The sequence below is a fragment of the Grampus griseus genome (genome assembly GCF_964374135.1).
Source record: "Grampus griseus genome assembly, chromosome: 2".
Classification (NCBI taxonomy): Eukaryota; Metazoa; Chordata; class Mammalia; order Artiodactyla; family Delphinidae; genus Grampus; species Grampus griseus.
Window position 1 is genome coordinate 34,077,979 of NC_139018.1, and position 24,413 is coordinate 34,102,391.

The 24,413-nt window shown below is 36.9% G+C and overlaps 1 protein-coding gene across 2 annotated transcripts in view; it reads right to left on the reverse strand.

Moving 5' to 3' along the window:
• The window catches only part of RAD51B (RAD51 paralog B), a gene marked incomplete at its 3' end in the record, with an annotated part of 683,831 nt that overhangs the window by 628,917 nt on the left and 30,501 nt on the right, over positions 1-24,413 (reverse strand). For both annotated transcript variants that reach the window (XM_082649495.1, XM_082649494.1), the window contains exons 4-6: positions 16,880-17,016; positions 5,272-5,391; positions 3,179-3,362 (exon numbers count right to left, since the gene is read on the reverse strand). In XM_082649495.1, the coding sequence (XP_082505621.1) occupies positions 3,179-3,362; positions 5,272-5,391; positions 16,880-17,016 (441 nt within the window). The remainder of the gene's footprint in view (positions 1-3,178; positions 3,363-5,271; positions 5,392-16,879; positions 17,017-24,413) is intronic.

Genomic DNA, 24,413 nt, shown 5'->3' on the forward strand with positions numbered 1-24,413 from the left:
CACATATAATCATCTTCCATATCCATGGGTTCCATATCTGTGGATTCAACCAACCATGGATCAAAAATTCTCACTTGGAGAATTTTTTTTTCTAATCTATGATACATTTTAGTTTTTAATTTTTTATTAATTTTTATTGGAGTATAGTTGCTTTACAATGCTGTGTTTCCTTGGAGAATTTTTGATGCAAAACCCTGGACACAAAACCCACGGATAAGGAGGACAACCATTTTATATAAGGGACTTGAACATCTGCAGATTTTGGTATCTGCAGGGGTCCTGGAAGCAAGCCTCTGCAGATACTGAGGGACAACTGTACATACCATACACAAATATATACACAATGTGACAATCGAAATTAAATACAAATTATATTTTAAGCTTTTTCCCCACATTTTAAAAGCACTGAAAGTTCACTGTAGAGAAATATTTAAATTCAATGAAGTACTCAACCCACAGCCAAGTTGGTTTTACTCTTTACTCTCATTTGAATGAAGATATCTAGAGTGTATCAAAATGCCAGGCATCCTGGCCCTGTCCACCATCTCAGATCCACAGCCAAAGAACAGGCTGGAATGCTTGGCTTTCTACCCAATCTTCAGAGGCCATCAGACATTCACTTACCACAGTTTCACTAAACTGAGATAAATCTCTTCTAATTCCTGGTTCTGTGATACTATCTAGATCTCTAAAGACTTTTCCAAGTTTAAGAATCTTAAGAATTCTTTTTCTTCCTATAAGACACCAGTGTGAACTGAGTCCAGCTCCCATATGATAAGATTCTGCCATCTAAAGTTATATTTTATTACTATTATAAATAGTAAACAATATTAAAGATAAGATCAAAGTAAAGATAAAAGCAAATGATAAAATTTAAGTTCAGTATAAACATACATAAGATTAAATCAAGTCTAAGAAGAAAAGCAGTATCTAAACTCATACATTCAAAAACATTTACTGAGTGCCTACTATGTGTTAGGCACTATTCCTAGTACTGAGAATAAAGCCATGAACAAAGTAGACAGAATCCCTTTAACCGTACTATGGGGTGGTGAGGTCACACAAACAATAAACATAAATATATAATGCTAGAGGGTGAAAACTATGATGGAGGAACATAAAGCATAATAAGAGACATGGAGAGGCAGGGAGTGTGGTTAATACTTATATGGTCAGGGAAGCCCTCACTAATAACAGGAGACAATATGGATAATGGATACTCCAGGCTGAGGAACAGCAAACACTTCTTGGGGCAGGAATGTTTGTTGGCACGTTTAAGTACCAGGAAGCATAAGGTTTGCTAATTTGAAAGGTATAATGAACCAGAAAACAACACACCTTTTAAGGCATTTACTTCCATATGAAGCCACCTTTTCAAAGTATAGCATAAAAGCTTAAAAGTTTATGATTTTCCATTTAAGTGAGGTAATTAGGCTAGGAAAATTCTGAGATTTCCTAAAGGAAGTATTTTTCAAAAGCCTTCTAAAACCAATACTGATTTGTCAGAAAAACCAATACCATAGTGTGTTACATAAGTACATGTTATATTCTGCATTTACCTCTGAACAGAAAAACAAAGGCAAAGACAGAAGGATATGAGGATACTAAGTACCTATTCTTTCAGAGGGCTCTATTAAAAACAAAGAAAAGCAGAGCCCCTTTCTCACTCAGGAAAATAAATAATCACCTCAGAAAAAACTGAAATACATTAGCCTACAATTACAATTTAAAAGCAGACAGGGACTTCCCTGGTGGCCCAGTGGATAAGACTCCACGCTCCCAATGCAGGAGGCCCAGGTCAGGGCTAGATCCCACATGCGTGCCGCAACTAAGAGTTTGCATGCCACAACTAAGGAGCCTGCCTGCCACAACTAAGACCCGGCGCAACCAAATAAATAAATATTTTAAATAAATAAAAACAAACAAATATAACTTTTAAAAAGTGAATTTTCATATTTTACACAAGATTAAGTCACACAACAATATGAATAAAATAAACATATATACTTAACTTTTCCATTCAATCAAGTAACTCTATAAAATATTTTTTAAATTTCCTTATTCTCCTTGACCAGGGAAAATATGGATTTGAATTTGTCCTTTTAAGCAACTATAATAAAATTTAAAAGATAAGCATCATCCAAGATAAGCTTTACAGCACTCGATTCACCAGGAATTATACCATATAATCCAAAATATGAATTTAAAAGCCATTAAAACATGTAGAACTTTTTGAATGCCACATTTTCCCCCTCGATTCTTGCTTAGGTTTATCAATCTCAAAAGCTATGTGGTAGTTTCCACTAACAGTACATATTCTCTATGTTACAAAGATCCAAGGTTTTAATTTTCCAAACAAATCTAAAAATTATAAAATCATCACTAAATTTTATCTCAGTTTAAGGAATTTTCCTATCTTCTGTTGAGATGATGCATGGCTAAAATTGAAAAGCCTGACAATGCTAAATGTTGGTGAGACTTCAGAGCAAGCTGCACTCTCCCACACACTGCTAACGGGGATATAACTTAGTACTCATAGCTTACCCAGCACAAACCCTTGAAATACACCTCATCTTCAGATTTCCTGATCACAATTCCCACTACTGAAAGTCATGCCAAGAGTAATTTTTCAAGTTTTCCTTACTTACGCTTTCATTACTATCACTCCAAACACCCTAAAAAATCAACCTCTGGCTTTTGAAGCAAACCAAATCCTATGGTGTACAAAACAGCACTGAACACAATAACAATATCTAAACCTTAAATACTTATAAAACTGACAACTTCTGCCATAAAAAAAAAAGCTGTATAGAAACAGACACAGGCAATTTCATGGAGTTTTAATACTTATTACTTATCTCAGTGTGATAAAAGTAATATAAAAACATGCACAAAGACTAAACAATGAGAGGGAAGAAAAGTACTGACTATAGGAACTTTGGAAAACAATATTTAAATCTTCTTAGGCTCAAATTGTGAAAAGGACGAAATAATCTCAAGAGATGAACAAATTTTAGAAGATGGTGGTATTTGCTATAGCAATTAGACTGTGCTACCATTAAAAAGTCATGTTTTAATTTCCTTTTAATTTTATTATTTGATGTTATAAGTTAGTGAAAATATAAAAGAAAGGAAAAAAAGAAAGAAAGAGGAAAAAAAGAGAAAAAGAAAAACTTACTGGGATTGAAAATTCCTCAGCCAAATACTTCAAAGAGGCTGCTTCTCTCGCCAAGAACTTGTTCCTTTCTCTCATGTTGCCCTGAAGTTGTGTATCAAACTCCTTTCTTACCACAGAAGCAACAGAGTCGATAATCACAAGTTTAACTCCTTTTGAAATAATTTCTTCTTCCAAGGATTCAATCCTGTAAAAGCAGAATTTATAAAATAGTGGATAAATTTAAGGTATAATTTTAAAAAATAGGGCATGGAAAGGTTAACTACCTTTAAAACAACAAATTATTCTTCCCTAAGTTGCAGTAATTATTGCAGATAGTCAATAAACATACATTATTTTCAGCTCTTCTATATATATTGCACACTTTGGGAAATAGGCCAAAATGTTTTCATTTAGCTTCACTCCTTGGTTTCCTTTTCTTTTTAATCAAACATTTATCTAATCTACCTCAAATGTGAAACGTGTCGATATTTATTTCTCTTCTGACAATTTGTATCAGCTCAAATGTAGATTTTACTGCTTATCCACTTTTTTTAAAATTAATTAATTTATTTATTTTGGCTGTGTTGGGTCTTCATTTCTGTGCGAGGGCTTTCTCTAGTTGTGGCAAGCGGGGGCCACTCTTCATTGAGGTGTGTGGGCCTCTCACTGTCGCGGCCTCTCTTGTTGCGGAGCACAGGCTCCAGACACGCAGGCTCAGTAGTTGTGGCTCACGGGCCCAGTTGCTCTGCGGTATGTGGGATCTTCCCAGACCAGGGCTCGAACCCGTGTCCCCTGCATTGGCAGGCAGATTCTCAACCACTGCACCACCAGGGAAGCCCCCTTGGTTTTCTTATGATACTGCTAAAGCTCCAGTTTAGAGCAAAACTGCTTGCCGTAGCCCAGCTCCAAAATGGTCCCTATTTACTCCCACCTCCTGGTATTCACATCCTTGTGGAGTCCCCTCTCACACTGTACCAGGGTTGTCCTGTGGACCAATAGCATATGACAAAATGACAGTACACCATTTCTGAGAGTAGGTTGTGAAGGACTACAGCATCCATCTTGGGCTCCTTCTTACTTGCCCACTCTCTCTCAGAGCACTGGCTCTGGCAGAGGCAAGACACCATTGTGGACCAAAAATGTCACCTGCCACATCAGTAAACAAAGGATGTTGAGGCCATCAAGCCATCAGCCACGGCAGCTGCCCTGACTGTGCACCTTGAGGGAATTCAGAATAGAGAAAAGCAAGATACTGGCCCTAGACAGTTAAGGTGCATATCAAAGGAATGATTTCAATAGCCCAGACTCTTGCATCTTCCCATACATACAAAAGTGCTAAATTCATTAACTCAAAATGTTTGTTTTTTCTTTAATTAACAGTAATTTTTTGATGTTTCAACTACCTTGTTTTTGTTGCAAAAACTCCTATATCCTGGCTTCTCCCTTACCTCTTTGGAGCAGTCCCTCAGAGCTATCTGAGAGGCTGCCTCCTAGGCTTAAGTCCTCAGTATGTCTTCTGAATAAAATATAATTCTCAACTTTTAGGTTGTGTGCTTTTTTTTTTTTTCAGTCAACAACATGTTGTAAGCAGCCCTATGGAGAGACCCACACAGTGAGAACTAGAGGCCTCTCCAGGAAGGAAGGGAGGCCTTCCAGCAACTACATGAATGATCCTGGAATTCTCTAAGATTCTCCAGCCTCAGGTGACCCTTGAGATGACTACAACCCTGGCCAACAGCTTAACTGCAAGCTCTTGAGCAACCCTGAGCCTGAAATACTCAGCTAAGCCATTCCCAGATACCTAACCCTCAAAAACTATGTGAGATAACAGATGTTTACTGCTTTAAGCTGCTAAACTTTGGGGTAAGTTGTTAATGGAACAGTAGATAACATACCACTTAATTAGTTAAATCTAAAACATTTTATTCATTTAAAATATTTTTCATTTTTAAAGAAATACTTCAACCAATAGTAGTAAATGAAGAACACTGAAATAATTATTTCTCATAATCCTAATTTGTAGGGACTTTTTTTTACTCAGAAGCTGAAAACATGAAAAACAAAAAATAAATCTTCAAAGTATTACTAAAATACCAAAATCTAAGACAGCATACCTTTGTAGAACTTCATCACAGCTGAGTTCCCGATAAAGATGAACTTTACTGCTTGTCAAAAGTAATTTTTCTTCAGTGTTAAAATATCTGGGAAAACGAGATTCTGCTATCTCAACCAGTCTGTGGAGGAAAAAATAGCACAAGCAAAAACAGTCAATATTTTTTTGCCATTTGCAGCAACATGAATGGAGGGCATTATGCTAAGTGAAATGAGTCAGACAGAGAAAGATGAATACTGTATGATATCACCTATATGTGGAATCTAAAAAAATACAACAAACTAGTGAATATAACAAAAAACAGGCAGACTCATAGATACAGAGAACAAACTAGTGGGTACCAGTGGGGAGGGGAGGGGAGGGGCAATATAGGGTTGGGAGTGTGGGAGGTTCAAACTACTGGGTTTAAGATAGGCTCGAGGGTATATTGTACAACATGGGGAATGTAGCCAATATTTTGTAATAACTAAATGGAAAGTAACCTTTAAAAATTGTACCAAAAAATTAAAATAAATAAATAAATAAAAATAGTCAATATTTAAGGCCACATAAATTTTACTTAAGAAACTCATAAGCCATAAGTAACACTGGAAAAAAAGCCTTATCAATAGAACAGGTATTAAAAAAAAAAGAGCAGGTATAAGCAAGATGGCTTCATATACAATTATGGAATGTAAGCCCTTGTTTGTAAGCACTAAAAGAGATTACCAGTCAGAGCACACGCCTAGCAAGGGCTCTTAATCTCATCTAATGCTGAGCAAGCAATATCTCTGAGGTTCAACATAAAAATATGTTTTTTTATAAATGAAAATTTGACTAGCACCATATGTTTAGTAAATAAGAAAAATGCTTTCATTTTCAGAAATGAAATATATTTGAATGTAGAATATTATGATTCTAATAATCAGATATCAGTAAATCTCCATGTCTCAGACCAGAAAAATATGTTTTCTCAATTAAAACTTAAATACATACAAAATAAGTGCTTTGGTAAACAGGAAACTATTTTCTAAACAAATGGATGTGTCCAATATTTCCTTAGTAAACAAAAAATTATTTTCTAAACACTGAATTCCAACCTCAAAGCTAGATCTAATGCATGGGGTAGGCCAAGTATTAGAGACTGACAAGTTGAAACAGATGCAACTATAATCGTTATTAGAAATTTCAAATATTTCAGGCTAAAAATACAAAATGTAAATCTTTGAGTGTAATTGTCTCCTATTTAAAATGATACCTTATCAGCCCCATACTTAGCCATCCAAGGGTGACTGGGAGGAAGGACTATATATACTAAAACCATCCTATATTTTATGTTCCATTTAACAACAGAAAAGTATAAAAGAATAGTGTTTTCATTTCTAAATAGTTAATGAGCTCCAAGAAGAAGCTGAGAATGTTAAAGAGATAAAATAAGTTCCTCACATATGCCATACTCAGAAATGAAAGAGAAACTCTAAAACAGGAAAGAAAAAAAAATAAAACTAGTTAATAACATTCCTTAAAAAGTATATTTTGGGGGCTTCCCTAGTGGCGCAGTGTTTGAGAGTCCGCCTGCCGATGCAGGGGACACGGGTTCGTGCTCCGGTCCGGGAAAATCCCACATGCCGTGGAGCAGCTGGGCCAGTGAGCCATGGCCGCTGAGCCTGCGCGTCCAGAGCCTGTGCCCCGCAACGGGAGGGGCCACAACAGTGAGAGGCCCGCGTACCGCAAACAAACAAACAAACAAAAAAGTATATTTTGAACAATGTGAAAAGATAAGGCATCATTGGTTTGAAAAAGAAGAGGAAAAATTACTTTAGGAGTAAGGAATAGTACCGAAAGTTGTGTAAAAAGTTGAGTACAGAATGGATCAAATGACCATTCAGGAAAAGTACTTGAGAGAGGGAGGCACAGGGACTAGAAAAAAAGGAGGAAATGAGGTAAGTGATGAAAGCAAGAAGAAATGAGATGACACTGGCAAAGCAGAACGGGCAAATTTTGAGAGTCTGGGGAAAATGTGTAAATTTCTTGATTAGGGCAACTATTTGCTGAGTTTAGTGCTAGTCAGAGAAGTCAGATAAAAAGCTCTGACACTTGGAACCTGCTGATTTTTAATAGGATAGGTGACACCTGCCAGAAACATGGAAGTTTTTCAAAATTTGGATACCCAGTCGATTAGGAACCAGACTGAGAGTACCTAAGTCATTGGCAACAACAACTGAACAGCTGACAGACAATAATAATTTTCTGAATCTAACACTAGGCTGGATTTCAACCAGCAAGCAGCTTGATAGTCAAAGGCTCTGGAAACTATTTCTCTCTCTCATTCCATTAAAGGCACCTCAGAAGGAGGGTGGTCAATGTGTGGACCTGAACTAACCTTATCCACAGTTATCATGCTGAATACCTGTATCAACTGGATATTTACACACGAATATGCTGTCATTTTCTATAAGTTTCTCCAAATGTTTTTCATTTTAGAAAAAGTATCTTAAAATATATAAATCAAAAACCAAATACAAATGTAGTATTCTATATGCCTCACATTAATCGTAGAATTTCTTATGACAATCTTCACCACAAAGATCTTTTTTGGTTACAGCCACCTAAAGAAAAGATATGTTTTCCTCCCAGACATTAATTACATAAAATTTGAAAGCAGTGCCATCTAGTGGACATCTTTTTTATTAAAAGTACTCTTTTCAAAAGATGCATTTAAGATTCATTCATTCAATATTTGAGGACCTAATATGCGAGGCACCATTCTAGGAGCCAAGGATACAGCTATGAACAACAACAAGAAAACAAAACAAAACAAATCCTTCCCTCATGGAACTTACATGCTACTGAGAAAGACAAACAAATAAATATATATTAACATGTTGGATAATATGTGCTTTAAAGAAAAGTGAATCAGGTTAAGGGAACAGATTGTGACAGACAGAAGTAAGAGCTATTTCATGGAGGGTAGTCTGGGAAAGCCTTTTTAACACGGTGACATTTGAGCAAAGGTTTAAGGGAGATGAGAAAGTGAACCATGTGGCTATCCAGTGAAACAGCACACAGGAAAAGAGAATTATAGCAAGTGCAAAAGTCCACATGTGGGAAGATGCCTGGGGTGTTGCAGGAGTAACAAGGAGGCTTGTAGTAGCTGCGACACAGGAACCAAGAGGTGGGATAAAAGGAAATAAGGTGAGAGAGCTAGCCAGGGGCCAAGATCACATAAGATTTTTACGTTTGTGGGTTTTTTCGGGGGTTGGGGGTTAGATTTCATTTAGTAAAATGCGAAACCTAGGATCAGGACTGACGTGATCCAGCTTCTTTTCTTTTCTTAAAGAATCACTCTAGCTACCAAATGTAGAAGAGGCTATGGAGGGGCAAGGGTGACAGCAAGATCAGCTAGTGCCTGTCGTCCAGATAGAGATGATGACTTGACCTAGAGAACAGATCAGGTGATTAGAAGTAACTGCACTCCAGATACAGTTCCAGAGAGGATCGAAGGGATTTCTTGACTAATCAGATGAGCAGCTGGAGAAATGGAATTACCATTCACTAAAGTGGAGAAGACTGGATTCAGATCAAGGTTTTTGTTATAAGTTCCTCCTGTTACTTCACAGCTCTTTTATAAAAGAAAAGCTTTACATTAGTGACCACGTGCCAACTTGAAACCAAACACATGCTTAATGTAAAAAAAAAAAAAAAGTTTTCCAAAATTCTAGTTGAAATCTAGCATCATAAATGTGCTGAAATATAAGTTTATGGTTTCTCAAAGCTTCATGTAATACTGTCCTGTTGATTAATTCAATATGTACTTGCTTCATACTGTGGTATTACAAAGTATAATAATGTGAATCTATTAGTTCCTTACAGATTCCAGAATATTCCAAGGTTTTGTTTTAGTGATAATAAGTACTTATGACTAATTTTCATTTTCTATCATAAAAACTCTTCAGGATCTCCCTCACCACTAATTCACCTCGATTCACAAATGATAGGACAGCTGGAACTGAACTAAGAAAAACCTACTCAGACTCATGAAACCATCTCAAAAAACGGTAAAAGGGAATTTATCTCCCCTGTTGTTTGCCCCCTGGGTTAAATATCTGGATTTGTACCAACTAGCAAGTAGGTAAATGGCCCTAAGACCACACTGGTATTGCCTCCAGAATCAGCCAAAGTCATGCTGGGCACTACCGCTTCATGCCTCTCCCTGATACACTGGTTCAGAACGAGTGATACTCTAGGTAGTTTGGTAGGAATTAAAGGGAACTGGCTGTAGGGTACTTGGCACCCTCAGAAATGACATTAACACCAAGTACAAAACTTCCTTCAGATCTAAGCTTGGCCATTGCTTCCACATGGTACCAACACAACATATACCTCTCCTCTGTATACTTAGTTATAATAGTTATAATTTTACAATTTTGTGATTATTTGATTTTCTTCCTCCCCTGTTGGACTACATCTTTCTTCCTAGTTTTCAAAGCTCTTCTGATTTCATGACATCTCAGGAATGTCTACTTCTGCCTCTTACAATTCCAATTCTATGTCCCACCTCCCCAAGTCTCCACCTTCCAGGGTCCTGGGTCCCATCTCCTGCTTCCCCAGATCCCTCCGTCTTCCTCACACACATTCCACTTGCAGTTCTAAGACTGCTTTATTTTCCTTTATCCATTTTATTTCTCCCAAAGTTTTATTTCAAAAATTTCTATTACTACTACCATCCATATTACCTTCCTTTTTTATTCTTAACCTCCAGTTCCATCTTTTTCTAATTATCCCCAATAGGGATAATATAGTATTCATTCAATTCATGTATACTGGAATTTTCACGGCTGCCAAAATTTCCATAGACAGGTCACTAACCTATTTATCTCTATTCTCAAGGTATGTACAGCATATAGCATCTAAGACTATATGATAGCCTAAGGGAAGTCCAATAGGTAAAACAAATAAAAACAGACTTTTCCTGAATCAATCAGAAGAAGGAGATCCAGAACTCTGCCTGTTTAGCATTCCCCTCTCCCCAAGGCAGTCCCTGAGTACTTGAGGGTTTAGCACCAGAGTATACTATTATCTAATTATTAAGCAGTACAGAAATACAATTGCAGCCTGTGATGAACAAGCATGATTAACGTACTTCTCAAAAATATGTAAAAATGAGCTAGCTAGTGTATTGCTTTAAAGAAATATATAACTAAGCATTCCAAAGTGCTTTTAAGTATATCACCTCAAGGTTTTCTTTTTTCTTTTTTTCTTCCTTTCTTTCTTTCTTTAATTTTAGGCTGCGTTGGGTCTTCGTTGCTGCGTGCAGGCTTTCTCTAGTTGTGGCAAGCAGGGGCTACTCTTCGTTGTGGTGCACGGGCTTCTCATTGCGGTGGCTTCTCTTGTTGTGGAGCACGGGCTCTAGGCGTGCGGGCTTCAGTAGTTGTGGCATGTGGGCTCAGTAGTTGTGGCTGGCGGGCTCTAGAGTTCAGTCTCAGTAGTTGTGGCACATGGGCTTAGTTGCTCCGCGGCATGTGGAATCCTCCTGGACTAGGACCCGTGTCTCCTGCATTGGCAGGCGGACTCTTAACCACTGCACCAGCAAGGAAATCCTTTCTTTTTTTTAAATACATTTTAAACTTCACTTATTTTTATTTATTCTTCCTCTGTTTTCTTCCTCCTTCTTGATAAAAAGATATCTAGCAACTTACTGACAGAAACTATTTTCCACTTTTTTCACTTACCCTAAATTCTCTATATGTTAATCCCTTAATCTTCCTTCATGTTAATCCTTCAATTCACTTCCACATTTGTGTTTTTTTTTAACTGATTTTTTAAAATTCATTTATTTTATTTATTTATTTTTGGCTGCGTTGGGTCTTCATTGCAGTGCGGGGGCTTCTCACTGCGGTGGCTTCTCTTGTTGTGGAGCATGGGCTCTCGGAATGTGGGCTTCAGTGGTTGCAGCACGTAGGTTCAGTAGTTGCGGCACGCGGGCTTAGTTGCTCCACAGCCCATGGGATCTTCCCAGACCAAGGCTCAAACCCATGTCCCCTGCATTGGCAGGCGGATTCTTAACCACTGTGCCACCAGGGAAGCCCTCATTTGTGCTTTTCGGAGAGCTTGTTTGAAGGACAAAATGGAGACAATTATCCATACAGAGACATACAGAAAGCTAAAGCATATTCCTTTCTGGGTCTTATATTTTCCTGCTTTATCTCTTATCTGAGTCCAAAAACTATCCCAGTTGTGGGAGACACTATTAATTACCTACCAATATCCATTCCCACTTCTTCCTTGCTATGGGAACCCCAATTTTACTCAAGCAGTTATGTTAACCATCCCCATCACACTTGTTACAAATATGTTTTGCCCTCACTTTTCCATCCTCCCTTGCATGTAGGGGTGACCAAGTGAGAAGTCTGCAGAAGGATTCCAGAGCGTGAAAAGAAAATCAGCAGAAGGGAGGAGGTGGCTACTCTGAAAAGTATATTTTCCTGATGAAAGATATAATTGGCTCTTTCTATTCTCACTGACTTAAGCACAGAACGGATATTATGCCTAAAATGTACCAGCCCTAGGTCTCTATCATCACTGAGAGACAGAACCAGTGCCAGCAACGACCTACTCAGGTCTTCCTGTTATGGGGAAAAATATAAACCTCTAGTTGTTTAAGCCGCTATTCTTTGTGTATCCAGTTGCTTGCAGGAGAAAGCTTCCCTAACTGATTGACCAACCTTCCCCAGTAACTCCAAATAGGAATCAAACAATATTGTAACAGCACAAACGAAATGTGACCAAGCATCACAGACCCAGCTCCATGCTCTGATCTGCCATGACAAACTCCAGAAGGCACTAAAAGAACACCAAGTCTGGCATCTATACAAAAGAGCACAGAGCACAGGGACCTTTGATTCCACCTGATCCTAGCACCAGATCATCACACTTTTCAAGCATTGTGGAGAATAGACTAGAAAAATAAAAACAATATAAATCGCAACCCTTGTCTTCAAATGACCTTCATAAGAGTTCCTTGTGAATTATGCAACATGATTCCAACAAAAGGGACAAAAATTTTACCACTCAATTTTCCAGCCTGCCTCTAATGCAAGTACTAAGTAATATGTACATAGGCAGGAAAAGATAATGAAGGAAAATAATTAATACAGAGAATGCAAAAAGTAGCCAATTAGACTAAATGCAAAGACAAAGAAAAACAAAAATCGCCACAAATTAATACGGAGAATGTAGACTAGTCACCTGCTACTGGATTTCACCTAATTCACTGATAGGTTTTTAACCTACTCTGAACTGTAATGCTGATAACAATGAAATAATGCAACAGTTTAAGAAGACATTGTAAACTCAGCTTTGAAAGTGGCGCAAAAAAAGCAAGAATCCAATTACAGTGAACTAAACTGCTGTTATCAGAATAACCTTAATCCTTCAATTCTTTAAGCAAATGCCCCAGGACCTTTGTAAGAGCTATTTATACATTAGCTATTTATTACCTAATTGGCTATTTAATACTTTCTTGGCTTATGAGTTGAAAGCTAGTCATTGGCATTTTAAAGACCTGGACAACCTGAGTGAGCCAGTGTCTTTACCAGATTTAGCATCAAATATATTTGTCTGTATCAGCTTTAATATCAAATGTTTCAACGTTCAGATTTCCAGTGGTGTCACATGTTTATGCTTCTGTTGTTTTTTTTTACCATTTATTTGTTAAAGATCCAAATAAGTTTATCACATTACAATTGATCACTATGTCTTTTTCCCAGCTTTATTGAGATATAACTGACATATAACATTGTGTAAGTTTAAGGTGTACAATGTGATGTGAGCAATACATTTTTTTTGGTTTTGGTTTTGGTTTTATTTTTGCGGTACACGGGCCTCTCACTGTTGTGGCCTCTCCCGTTGCGGAGCACAGGCTCCGGACGCGCAGGCTCGGCGGCCATGGCTCACGGGCCCAGCCGCTCCACGGCATGTGGGATCTTCCTGGACCGGGGCACGAACCTGCGTCCCCTGCATCGGCAGGCGGACTCTCAACCACTGCGCCACCAGGGAAGCCCAATACATTTTTTTAAGCTCTATTTTTTTTTTATTGAAGTATAACTGCTTTACAATGTTATGTTAGTTTCTGCTGTACAATGAAGTGAATCAGCTGTATGTATACCTATATCCACTCTCTCGGACCTCCCTCCCACCCATCCCACACATCTAGGTCATCACAGAGCACCAAGCTGAGTTCCCTGTGCTATACAACAGGTTCCTACTAGCTATCTAGTTTACACATGGTAGTGTATATATGTCTATCCTAATCTCCCAATTCATCCCACAATCCCCTTCCCCCCTGTGTCCACATGCCCGTTCTCTATGTCTGCATCTCTATTCCTGCCCTGCAAATAGGTTCATCTGTACCATTTTTCTAAATTCCACATATATGCGTTAATATATGATATTTGTTTTTCTCTTTCTGATTTACTTCACTCTGTATGACAGACTCTAGGTCCATCCACATCTCTACAAATGACCCAATTTCATTCCTCTTTATGGCTGAGTAATACTCTTGGTGGGAATGTAAATTGATACAGCCACTATAGAGAACAGTATGGAGGTTCCCTAAAAAACTAAAAATAGAACTACCATATGACCCAGCACTCCTACTACTGGGCATATATCCTGAGAAAACTATAATTCAAAAAGATACATGCACTCCAATGTTCTTTGCAGCATTATTTACAATAGCCAGGACATGGAAGCAACCTAAATGTCCTCGATACATCTTTTAAGTCTCTTTAAATCCAAAGGTTTATCCTCCAACTCTTTTTTTTAATCCTACAAATTGTTGTTTATTCTTTTCCAGTTTGGATTTTCTGATTACATCCCTCAGATGTAGCTTCACGTGTTGCTCTCTTCTCTGTATATGTTGTAAACTGGTCGTTGGATCTGAAAACTTGATCACTTTCTGGTTTGATTATTCTTCCATCAGCAAGTACCACAATGACTGGTTGCCTTTTTGTGATACTAGCACACTTTTCTGTTTATGAACTGTTTTTATTCACAACACTTCTGACACCAAATGTGTGGGTTTTCTATACTAAGCAATTTTCCAATTCCCTATGGACACCAACTGGGTGTCCTACAAGTCAATTCAATTCTAACACTAACTACTAGGAGTTAACTCAGACACCGCAGGTTAAAGGCTCAGATTCACAAGGCTGCCCCCACTTCAGTCTTCAATCACAAGTCTCGGGCCTCTGGTACTTCAGACCAACCAGCTATAAATCGGGAGTACCATCCCCCCCAGCACCTCAATGTGTTCACCAACCCAGAAGCTCTCCAAACCCTATCAGTTAGAGGGTTTTGTGGAGATTCCACTACATGGGCATGATTCATTAAATGGGAATGCTGATTTCTAGTCCCTTTTCCCTCCTCAGAGGTTGGGGAGGTAGGGCTGCAAGTTCAACCCTATAATCACATGACCAGTTCCTCTGGCAACCAGCCCCCTTCAGATGCAATCTAGGGGCCCACCAAGAGTCATCTAATTAGCATAAACTCAGGTATGGTTGGAAAGGGGCTAGTTACAAATAACAAATTATGTTCCTCTCAGCTCTATTACTCAGGAAATTCCAAAGGATTTAGAAGTTCGTTTGTCAGTAACCAGGATGACGATATGTATTTATTATATCACAATATTCAGTTCCTAGATCACTAGATTATTAGGGTTTATAATTTGGTTATATTGTATCATTCCTTCGTCATTTATTATTGGAATACTTCTATAAAAAAGACATATTTGTTACTTAGTAATACAGTTCGTATTGAAAAGAGAATAAATGTTGATTTCCTTTTTTTTTTTTAACTCATTTTCAAAATAATAAGTTGCTTCTCCAGAATTCTCCAATGGTGATCAATTTGTTGCTTTTCATTTTATTTATTTATTTATTTTTGGCTGCATTGGGTCTTCAATGCTGCGTATGGGCTTTCTCTAGTTGCGGAGAGTGGGGGCTACTCTTCATTGTGGTGCACAGGCTTCTAATTGCGGTGGCTTCTCTTGTTGTGGAGCACAGGCTCTAGGCATGCAGGCATCTGTAGTTGTGGCATGCGGGCTCAGTAGTTGTGGTTCATGGGCTCTAGAGCGCAGGCTCAGTAGGTGTGGTGCACAGGCTTAGTTGCTCCACGGTATGTGGGATCTTCCCAGATCAGGGCTCGAACCCATGACCCCTGCATTGACAGGTGGATTCTCAACCACTGTGCCACCAGGGAAGTCCTGCTTTTCATTTCTTAATATTACAGACTCATGAATTTAAACATATTCCATGTGTTTCAATCAACTTCTATTATTGTTCTACTGGTGCTCAATTTGTTTCATCTTTGGCCAGTGGGAGCTCTTCAGGTTGACGCCAGAGTCCTTCTGACACTCCCTTAGCTAGTCTTTGATAGCTTTCTTGCTATCAGATAAGATGTTTCAGACTCAACTTAAAAACCTCCTAATACTCCAGTTTCTCTTCAGATTGAATAAATCTTTTGCCTTTTACTAAAACAAACAAACAAAACTTTCTGCTCCATAGCTAGAATCAGCCATTCCCCCATGGAACCCTTGTTCCTTTTAGTAGGAAATGGTATCTGGATTCCACGATCTGAGAGCAATACCTGTCAATTCCTTCATTTATCAAACATTTTCTGAACAGTTACTATGAGTCAGTCGTAGGATTTGGCTTTCAAGATACAAGGATATAACACAAACTCAAACAGCTGACAAACCAGTGGCATATACTTAGAAAGAATAGATAATCAAGAGATGTAGAACAAAGCAAATAAGCTCTAGGCAAAATAATCCATTTGAAATTTATCTGGTCAGGTAATACACTTTGATCTTTGTAGTACTCTTAGAGAGAAATAAGTAAGATTCACTGTGACATAACTAGAGAAAGACCCAAAGAACTATACCTATACTATACCTTGGCTAAGAAAGCAGAATTGAGTCATTCTCTAGATATATAAAGCACTGCTACTTATCAACGTCAATTAGAGCAGGGGAAGAGGAGATCAGACTTATCTTCAGGTATACAGAGTTACGCAAATAACTGAATGCCTTTCTCATAGAATGTTAAAATAAAGGTCCTTGCCAAACTAAGGAAATCTTTTCTTTCTAAGCATGCATATACTTATCATCGGTGTGTTTCTTGCATTTAATACCACACTATTTCAAAGATTAAAGTAAAATATTTCTCAAGCAAAAAATGTTTTGAAAACTGCAATTTTTCCATTCACTAATATTTTACTTCCAACTAGTAATTACTTACAAAGCAGCTTACCTTTTGTCTGTCTTATTAACTTTCCCTCTTCTCCATTTTCTACTTACATACCTCTCTCTGTTTCTTAAACTTGTTTCTTCCTGACTTTCTGCAAAACACAGCTTATTCAGGAGCCCCACTCAAACCAATAAGAAAGGGATAGAAAAGGCAAAAAGAAATTGCTGCCTGTGTTAATTTTAAAAGGAAAATTCCTTTAAAACAGTATCTAACACTCTGTATTCTCAAAAATAAAAAATGTTAACTTGTTTGTAAATGTTACATGCTATACATAAGTTACAAAAATAAAGCATTATAATGAAAAATAATAAAATCTCCCACCTTTCAGCACTAAATGCTGACTCCGTGTCAATGTACACAACGGCTCCTTCTAATCCTCCCATGTTGGTAGGTAATGTAGCCAAAATGCTCATCATTATACAAAACTGAGTTTTTCCACAACCTGGTGGACCTGTAATCTAAAATTTAAAAAAAAAATTATTTGTATAAACATTACAATCTAATCAAAGCAAAATCCTTTTAAGAACTTGCTACATATACAGTCCAACTAACCTGGGTTCCCAGAGAGAACATTCTAATACGCCCCTTGTATGTAATAAATTAACTTCCCCCCTATGCATCTGAATTGGTACTAGTTATGCACCATCCCTGGGAGAAGTGAGAAAATAGTCACCCAGACCATCCTCTGTGTTCTGTAGTTCAGATGAAAAACTGGTTGAGAAAGCCTTGAGGATTCATTTATAAATTCACAACTTGGAGTTCTATACCTTTTCCTCATTAAGACATTTATAGAAAGATCTTGAAAATATTTAAGAGGCTTTAATAATTGGTTTAGCATTTGTTATAAATTGGCCTTTCAAAACAATTTTGTACTAGTACTAGTACATTTGTACTAGTCCCACTAAAAGGTACTTTGATCTTTATTCTTAAAAGTATTTAGGAGTAAAAGGTATTGATATATACAATTTAATTTCAAAATGAATCAGAAAAGAAGTGTATGTGTCTGTGTGTGTGTGTGTGTGTCTGTGCAGAAGAGAGATAAAGCAAATAAAACAAAATTCAATAATTACTGAATCTAGGTGATTCATACTTTGAAGTGTATATTTTAAAATTTTAGTTGGTGGAAAGCTATTTTGAGATTATAAAATTCAAAAACAAGAGGATATAGATGGAAAAGAATAGGATGTTAATCACAGGCATATTTGAGTCCAACAGGAAGCAGTTAACAAAAATTAATTTGAAAATATTAAAAATATCCCCTTTAACATGCTATTTGTCATACTGGCTGTGGCATCCAAATTTTAAGAACCAGAACACTATCCCTTTTGTGAGGATAACACTAATGAACAATTTTTCACAATAGGAAGAAGGGAAAAGAAGAGGAGGAAAGGAGAGAAGAAAATCTCAGGTAGAGATGAACAGAAGTCCAAGCTAAGACTGAGACACATGAGATCTGAAGAAACTGTCTCAGATATACTATGAAGCAGGAAGAAATAAGAAGGGATGACCCAGGAGTCTAAATCATGGAGGCCAATGGTTCTCAAACATGAGTGAACATTAGAATCACCTGGCAAGCTCATTGACCAGCATTTCTGGTTAACAATAGGTCTGAAATAGGGCCTGAAAATTTACATTTCTAGTAAGTTGACACTGATGCTGCTCTACATTTGAGAACTACTGTTTTTGGAATTTAGAATAAGGGTAAACTTCATTTATCAAAGCTTAACATTAAAAAAAACAAAGGCTCACAAGCTAGAAACCATGTGCTGATTTATAATCTCTAAAACAATGATATAGACTTTTAGGATAAATAATTGCTGCTAGCAATAACAGTGTGCCAGATCATGAGTGATCAGTGAGAACTCTGAAGTTCTTTGATTACATACTCCAACAAACAAACCAAAAAAAAATAAAAATTTTAGTATGAACCTCCAATATATGCATATGTATTATATATATATTATTTTACTAATACATTCTATACAGTATAAAACCACATGAAATAGGGATTAAAAAATAAAGATTACAAGCATTTAAAAATAGTTTCGTATCTTGTTTTAATTCTAAAATAAAATACAAATCAATAGTTTCATAACATATATTAGTTGTATAGATCTTTTCACTCTCATAAAAACTTATTAGCACTTTTAGTGGAGCAAAGATAATAATGAAAATAAATGAAACTATGTATGCTGTTTTTTAAATATTGATTTAAATATTTTGTAATTCAGTAACTGAAATGTCAGTTCCTAAGTTTTGCTTATTTCAGTGCTTAATTGCAATGGCTCTACAGTTGAGAAGGTGATAATTGCAAAACTGCAAGGATTGAAATTAAAGAAATACATGATTTGTTGTACTTAGGAAATCATTATTTTTTAATACCTTTTCCAATTATCAAGTTTTTGTTGAACTCTGACTAATAAATTTCCATCTTCCCTCATATCAACTAATTATTCTTTTTTTTTTTTTTTAAACAGAGAACAGGAGTATTTATTTATTTATTTTTGCTGTGTTGGGTCTTCGTTTCTGTGTGAGGGCTTTCTCTAGTTGTGGCAAGCGGGGGCCACTCTTCATCGCGGTGCACGGGCCTCTCACTATCGCGGCCTCTCTTGTTGTGAAGCACAGGCTCCAGACGTGCAGGCTCAGTAGTTGTGGCTCACGGGCCTAGTTGCTCCGCAGCATGTGGGATCTTCCCAGACCAGGGCTCGAACCCGTGTCCCCTGCATTAGCAGGCAGATTCTCAACCACTGCGCCACCAGGGAAGCCCCTCAACTAATTATTCTTGTAAACTAATCAAAATATATTGACTTTTAACATTTTTAATAATTGGTTTCACAATCAAAGGAAACTATTTGGAAGATTTCTTAACAGTATAGAAAATATTGTTAAAGTTTTTTAAAGTGTGCAGATAGTAAAGTTTTCACAAGATACACATCTTTGATGACAAAAATCACATGATAAAAGAAACATTTCCAAGCAATGATTTGAAAAACACTCTGTATTTTGATCTCTGTCTTTTAAGAAGCAGTTACTTTCGCATTCATTGTAAAAATATCCTTTACTTTGAAGGGATGGAGTAAGAGTGTTCCATTGGTTGCTTGCTTGCTTGATTTTCAATCTGCTAGGTGGCATATTATATAGCCACTTGTTATACAAAAAGTGTCAGCAAATTTGACATATCTTGTCCTTTCATTTTAAAAAAGTTTCACTCAAAAATAAAAGTTTCACCCATCTTTAAATTCAACAGTCTTTTACAATCTTTGCTGTGAGATAACCAAAGAAGCTCTTGTGATTCAAATGACTTTCATGGTCACTCTTCGTCTCATTACAGACTATACTACAAAGAGTCAATACTTTACCAGTCAGGTTCTTATAAAAATTGTACCATCCTGAAGCACTCTTCACACATCTGACATCAGCTTCTGTGTTGCTATAGACTGCCTAAGGATGATGTAACCGAAAAATTCAGAGTTTTACAGAGAACATTCGTATACCCACCACCTAGACTCTGCAACTGCCATTTTATTGTTACTATACTATATAGTACAGTATACTACTACACTATACTATCCATCAATCCATCCTTCTATCCATTCATCAATCCATCTTAGATGTTTTTAAATGCATTTCAAAGTAAGTCAAAGACATAAATATACTTTCCCCTAACAGTTCAGTGTGTATATAATTAACCTGAGTTTAATGTGTATTATTTTTTTCCTTTTAAGGTAAATTTTACACACAATGAAATGCCCAAATCTTGAGTGTATCATTTGATGAGTTCCAGCAAATGTATATACATATGCAATCTAAATCCCTGTCAAAATCAGAACATTAACATTACTACCAGGAAATTCCCTCATAAACATTGCTTTATATTCAAGAAGTCATTTATTTTTGAGAATATATCTTCCTTGACACATCTTTACTTTTGTGGCCCCAAAATAATTTAGTTCATGTATTTCATTACTGAAACAGAATCTAGCTTATTAATACGATAATCTGGGCCCTGTTAGAAACTTCTGTACTTTTATTATATACCATCTTTCCACAATGAATAACTTGTTTTAATTCTTGATGCTTATCATCAGCAATGATTTCCATCTGAAAGTATTTATTCACAAAAGAATCCACTTAAGATGTTGCCATGTTGTTTCCTATGTCTTATTTCATCCACTTTACTGTAACAGGACAGGAAGAACAAGAGTTTCCCTGACAGTATTAACAATGTATTGCATTTGGCCTTTTGCTCTTCAGAAAACCCAAAAGAGGCTTTTAAATACCTATCATTAATTTTAGTGAAATTTTTCTAGATATTGAATATGTATCACATGACTTTAAAAGTCACTGAAAAACCTGTGGAGGTTCGTCTTCCTGTGATGTGTTTCTTAACTATGATGGCTTCCTACTATCATTTGCCAGTATTTCAAGGAACAAAATAACAGAGGAAGTTTCACTGTTAACAATAATGGATACAATTCCATATATCAAACTGTTTTCTTTATAATTTCAAATTTTTTGGATGTCTTCACAGATGAGATTAGACTGTCACTGATTTTTACTTCATTAATTGTAGGAGAGTCATCAGCTCTGACTTTTATGTACACGTGGTCCACTTCTGCTCACACTATTAGTATTGCCTTCAATACATAGTTTCTTTGCAGGAATCTTTTTATGTCATTTGTCTGCTTTGTGAGGTATGATTTAGTTAAATCAATAAATCCACCTAACTAGGTACATGCAGAACTATAATTCACCCCAATATGTTGAAAATAAAGATACAATCAAGGTGCCCCTGTCAACCTTCTGTATCCTTTCCTCATGGACTATACCTGACACATGACAGTCGAACATACAGACCAAGTAAGGATGCCAGTGTCAATCCACTTATTAAATATCAATAAAGGTTTATTTCATGTTTTAAACTGAAATACCAATAAAAGTTCTAATATCTTTTTCCCACAACCCAATGGACCATCTTACATACTGTCCTTTGGAGACTGGTAGTTTTGAAGAGCCCAAAACACTTTTCATGGACCTTTTATCATCATCAAGGACAACATGGATAAAATTAATCACCAGACATCAGAGCAAAGGAAACTTCTATCAATAATAGTTGAAAGGGGATCTTGAAAATGAGAAATGATGACTCTTCAGAGTGCTAACTAACGGAGGAACAAAGGACTTCCTTTCTATACATAGTACCTACATGCCCGGTTTTAGATATGTTCTAAGATTTAATGAGCTTAAAACCATGAGATGCTTTGTGATTTTTAGTGGAAAGGTGAAACAAGCCCTCAATTTAAAAACATTTTTTAAGATGTTATATATGAATATATTCAGTAAAGTATCAACTACCATGATACTGTAAGGTGTTATCTTATTATTCCATCTTCAAAGAAAACATGTAAAAAAAAATCTGAAGTTAAACAAGTGCAACTGGTATTTTACCTGCATCATTATTTTTTTTTAACATCTTTATTGGGGTATAATTGCTTTATAATGGTGTGTTAGTTTCTGCTTTATAACAAAGTGAATCAGTTATACATATACATATGTTTCCATATTTCCTCCCCTCTGCGTCTCCCTCCCACCCTCTCTATCCCACCCCTCCAGGCGGTCACAAAGCACCGAGCTGATCTCCCTGTGCTATGCAGCTGCTTCCCACTAGCTATCTACCTTACATTTGGTAGTGTATATATGTCCATGCCTCTCTCTCGCTTTGCATCATTATTTTTATGTACTGATTCAGTACAGTCTTGAGAAAAGTAGAATATCACATGAATAACATAAGATTTCTGGGTTCATTTGGCTTTTGTATGCTTGTTTTACTTTGCATTCGAATTTGGATATTAACATTTTCTTTAAACTATAATAACTAATTTCTAATTCTTTAGCAATCTCAGATCCTTTTCATATATTTTTCCTCTCTTTCTAACCTCAAAAAAATATGTTATATGCAATTTTTATGGGCTGGCTGGAGTTAAATTTCATTATTTTTTCAGGTTTACTTAGTGGGTTAAAACATTTCAACATTAATAATTTTTAGCTTCAGATAGTTTAGCTCTGACTTCTAGCAGCCAAACCACAAAATTTCAAATTGTGTTCAGTTCCCAGGTTCAGCTCCAATGGTGGTTAGAAAGAGAGAACATGCCAAACCAGAATAGTCTAAGTGATTTGCTTCTTGGAAACTCAGAGTGAATACAGCATTTACACACGGAAGACACCAGTAAAATACAATTAGCTTCATATAGTTAGAGTCTGAGTTTCAACAATCCTGCATGAGAAATGTAAAAGAACAGAAAAAAAACAACCGGTAGTGAAGATCACTAGAATATCAACAAGGAAGCAAATATTAGCAATTGCTTTAAAGGGGGAAGAGAATTATTACCAAGAAAAGAAAGTCTAATTATATTAAAGTGAAAATGAAGCCTAGTCATTTTAGTCTTAAAAAAGATTCACTGGTAGAGATGAATGTGAAACCTGGACCTATTGGGGCCTAAAATCTTACCTAGTAACTCTTCTGCACATTCAAAATAGGGGCATGAGGATGGGGCAATCCACCAAGCCAATACTTTGCAGAGAAAATTTAAGGACTGACTGGTTCTGATCTGAGAAAAGAGCATGTGGAAACGTCACAGCACCTTTTTTTTTTTTTTTTTTTGCGGTACGCGGGCCTCTCACTGTTGTGGCCTCTCTCATTGCAGAGCACAGGCTGCAGACGCGCAGGCTCAGCGGCCATGGTTCACGGGCCCAGCCGCTCCGTGGCATGTGGGATCCTCCCGGACCGGGGCACAAACCCGTGTCCCCTGCATTGGCAGGCGGACTCTCAACCACTGCGCCACCAGGGAAGCCCATAGCATCTTTTTAATGACCCCCTTCCCCCAGCATCTAACTACCCGTCTCCATGTGCTCTACTATTATGTATAAATACGATTAGGTCTTCAGACCTACAGAATTCTTTTTAAGAGTCACTCTCTGAATCCTAAAACAAACAAACAAAGAAACAAAAAGCAAACAATATCAGAAAGGTTGGGTAGCTCTTTGCCTTGTGAAAGAAATCTTGATTTTAAATTACTTTATATCAACAGTGGAAGATTTCATATCTTAAATTTTCTCCACCACTCCCTCTTACTCAATACTGACAACTGCTGTTTTTAAAGTAAATGGGAAGGGAAGGAGAAAAAGGGGGGAGAACAGAACAGAAAAAAAGCAAGAGGACATGGAAATGACAAGTACCACAAGCTACACAGTAAAAAAAAAAAAAATCAAACTGTCAAGAGATATAATAATTTATTTAACAATCATATAATATGTGCCATATAAAAGACTTTATGAAACCTTTATGGAGAAAGATGTTCATTTCTTAATCAGGAAATGAATGAAGAATTAGGAACAATGATTCAATCAACCGCGTATGCTAAACTCCTGTACTAGGACAAAGGCCTGGTTGTCCTGGCTTTCAAAACACTGGGCAGCATAAACAAATCCCATCAGCAGATCAAGGAACGCTGATTAGAAATCTCTCCCTAGTTTTCCTACTGCTCTTGCTGCACGTGGAGCAGACCAGAATCTGACTGCAGCCTGAAGGAGATGAGACCCACCCTGGCCAACCTGCAGACCCATGAGCAAGAAAAATTACTGTTTGCTGATGTTGTAAGCAGACTTGAGCAGCCAAAATTGACTGATAAAGCATTTATGTTTCACTGTTGATACATTTCTATGTATGCCAAGGCCCTTGTGGACACTTGAATTTACAAGGCCTGACTTATTGTCTCCTGTGATCTTTAGACCACAGCCCACCCTGCCAACTAAAAAGAAGCAGAACTGAAATATTTACCTGTTCTGAGGAAAAGTT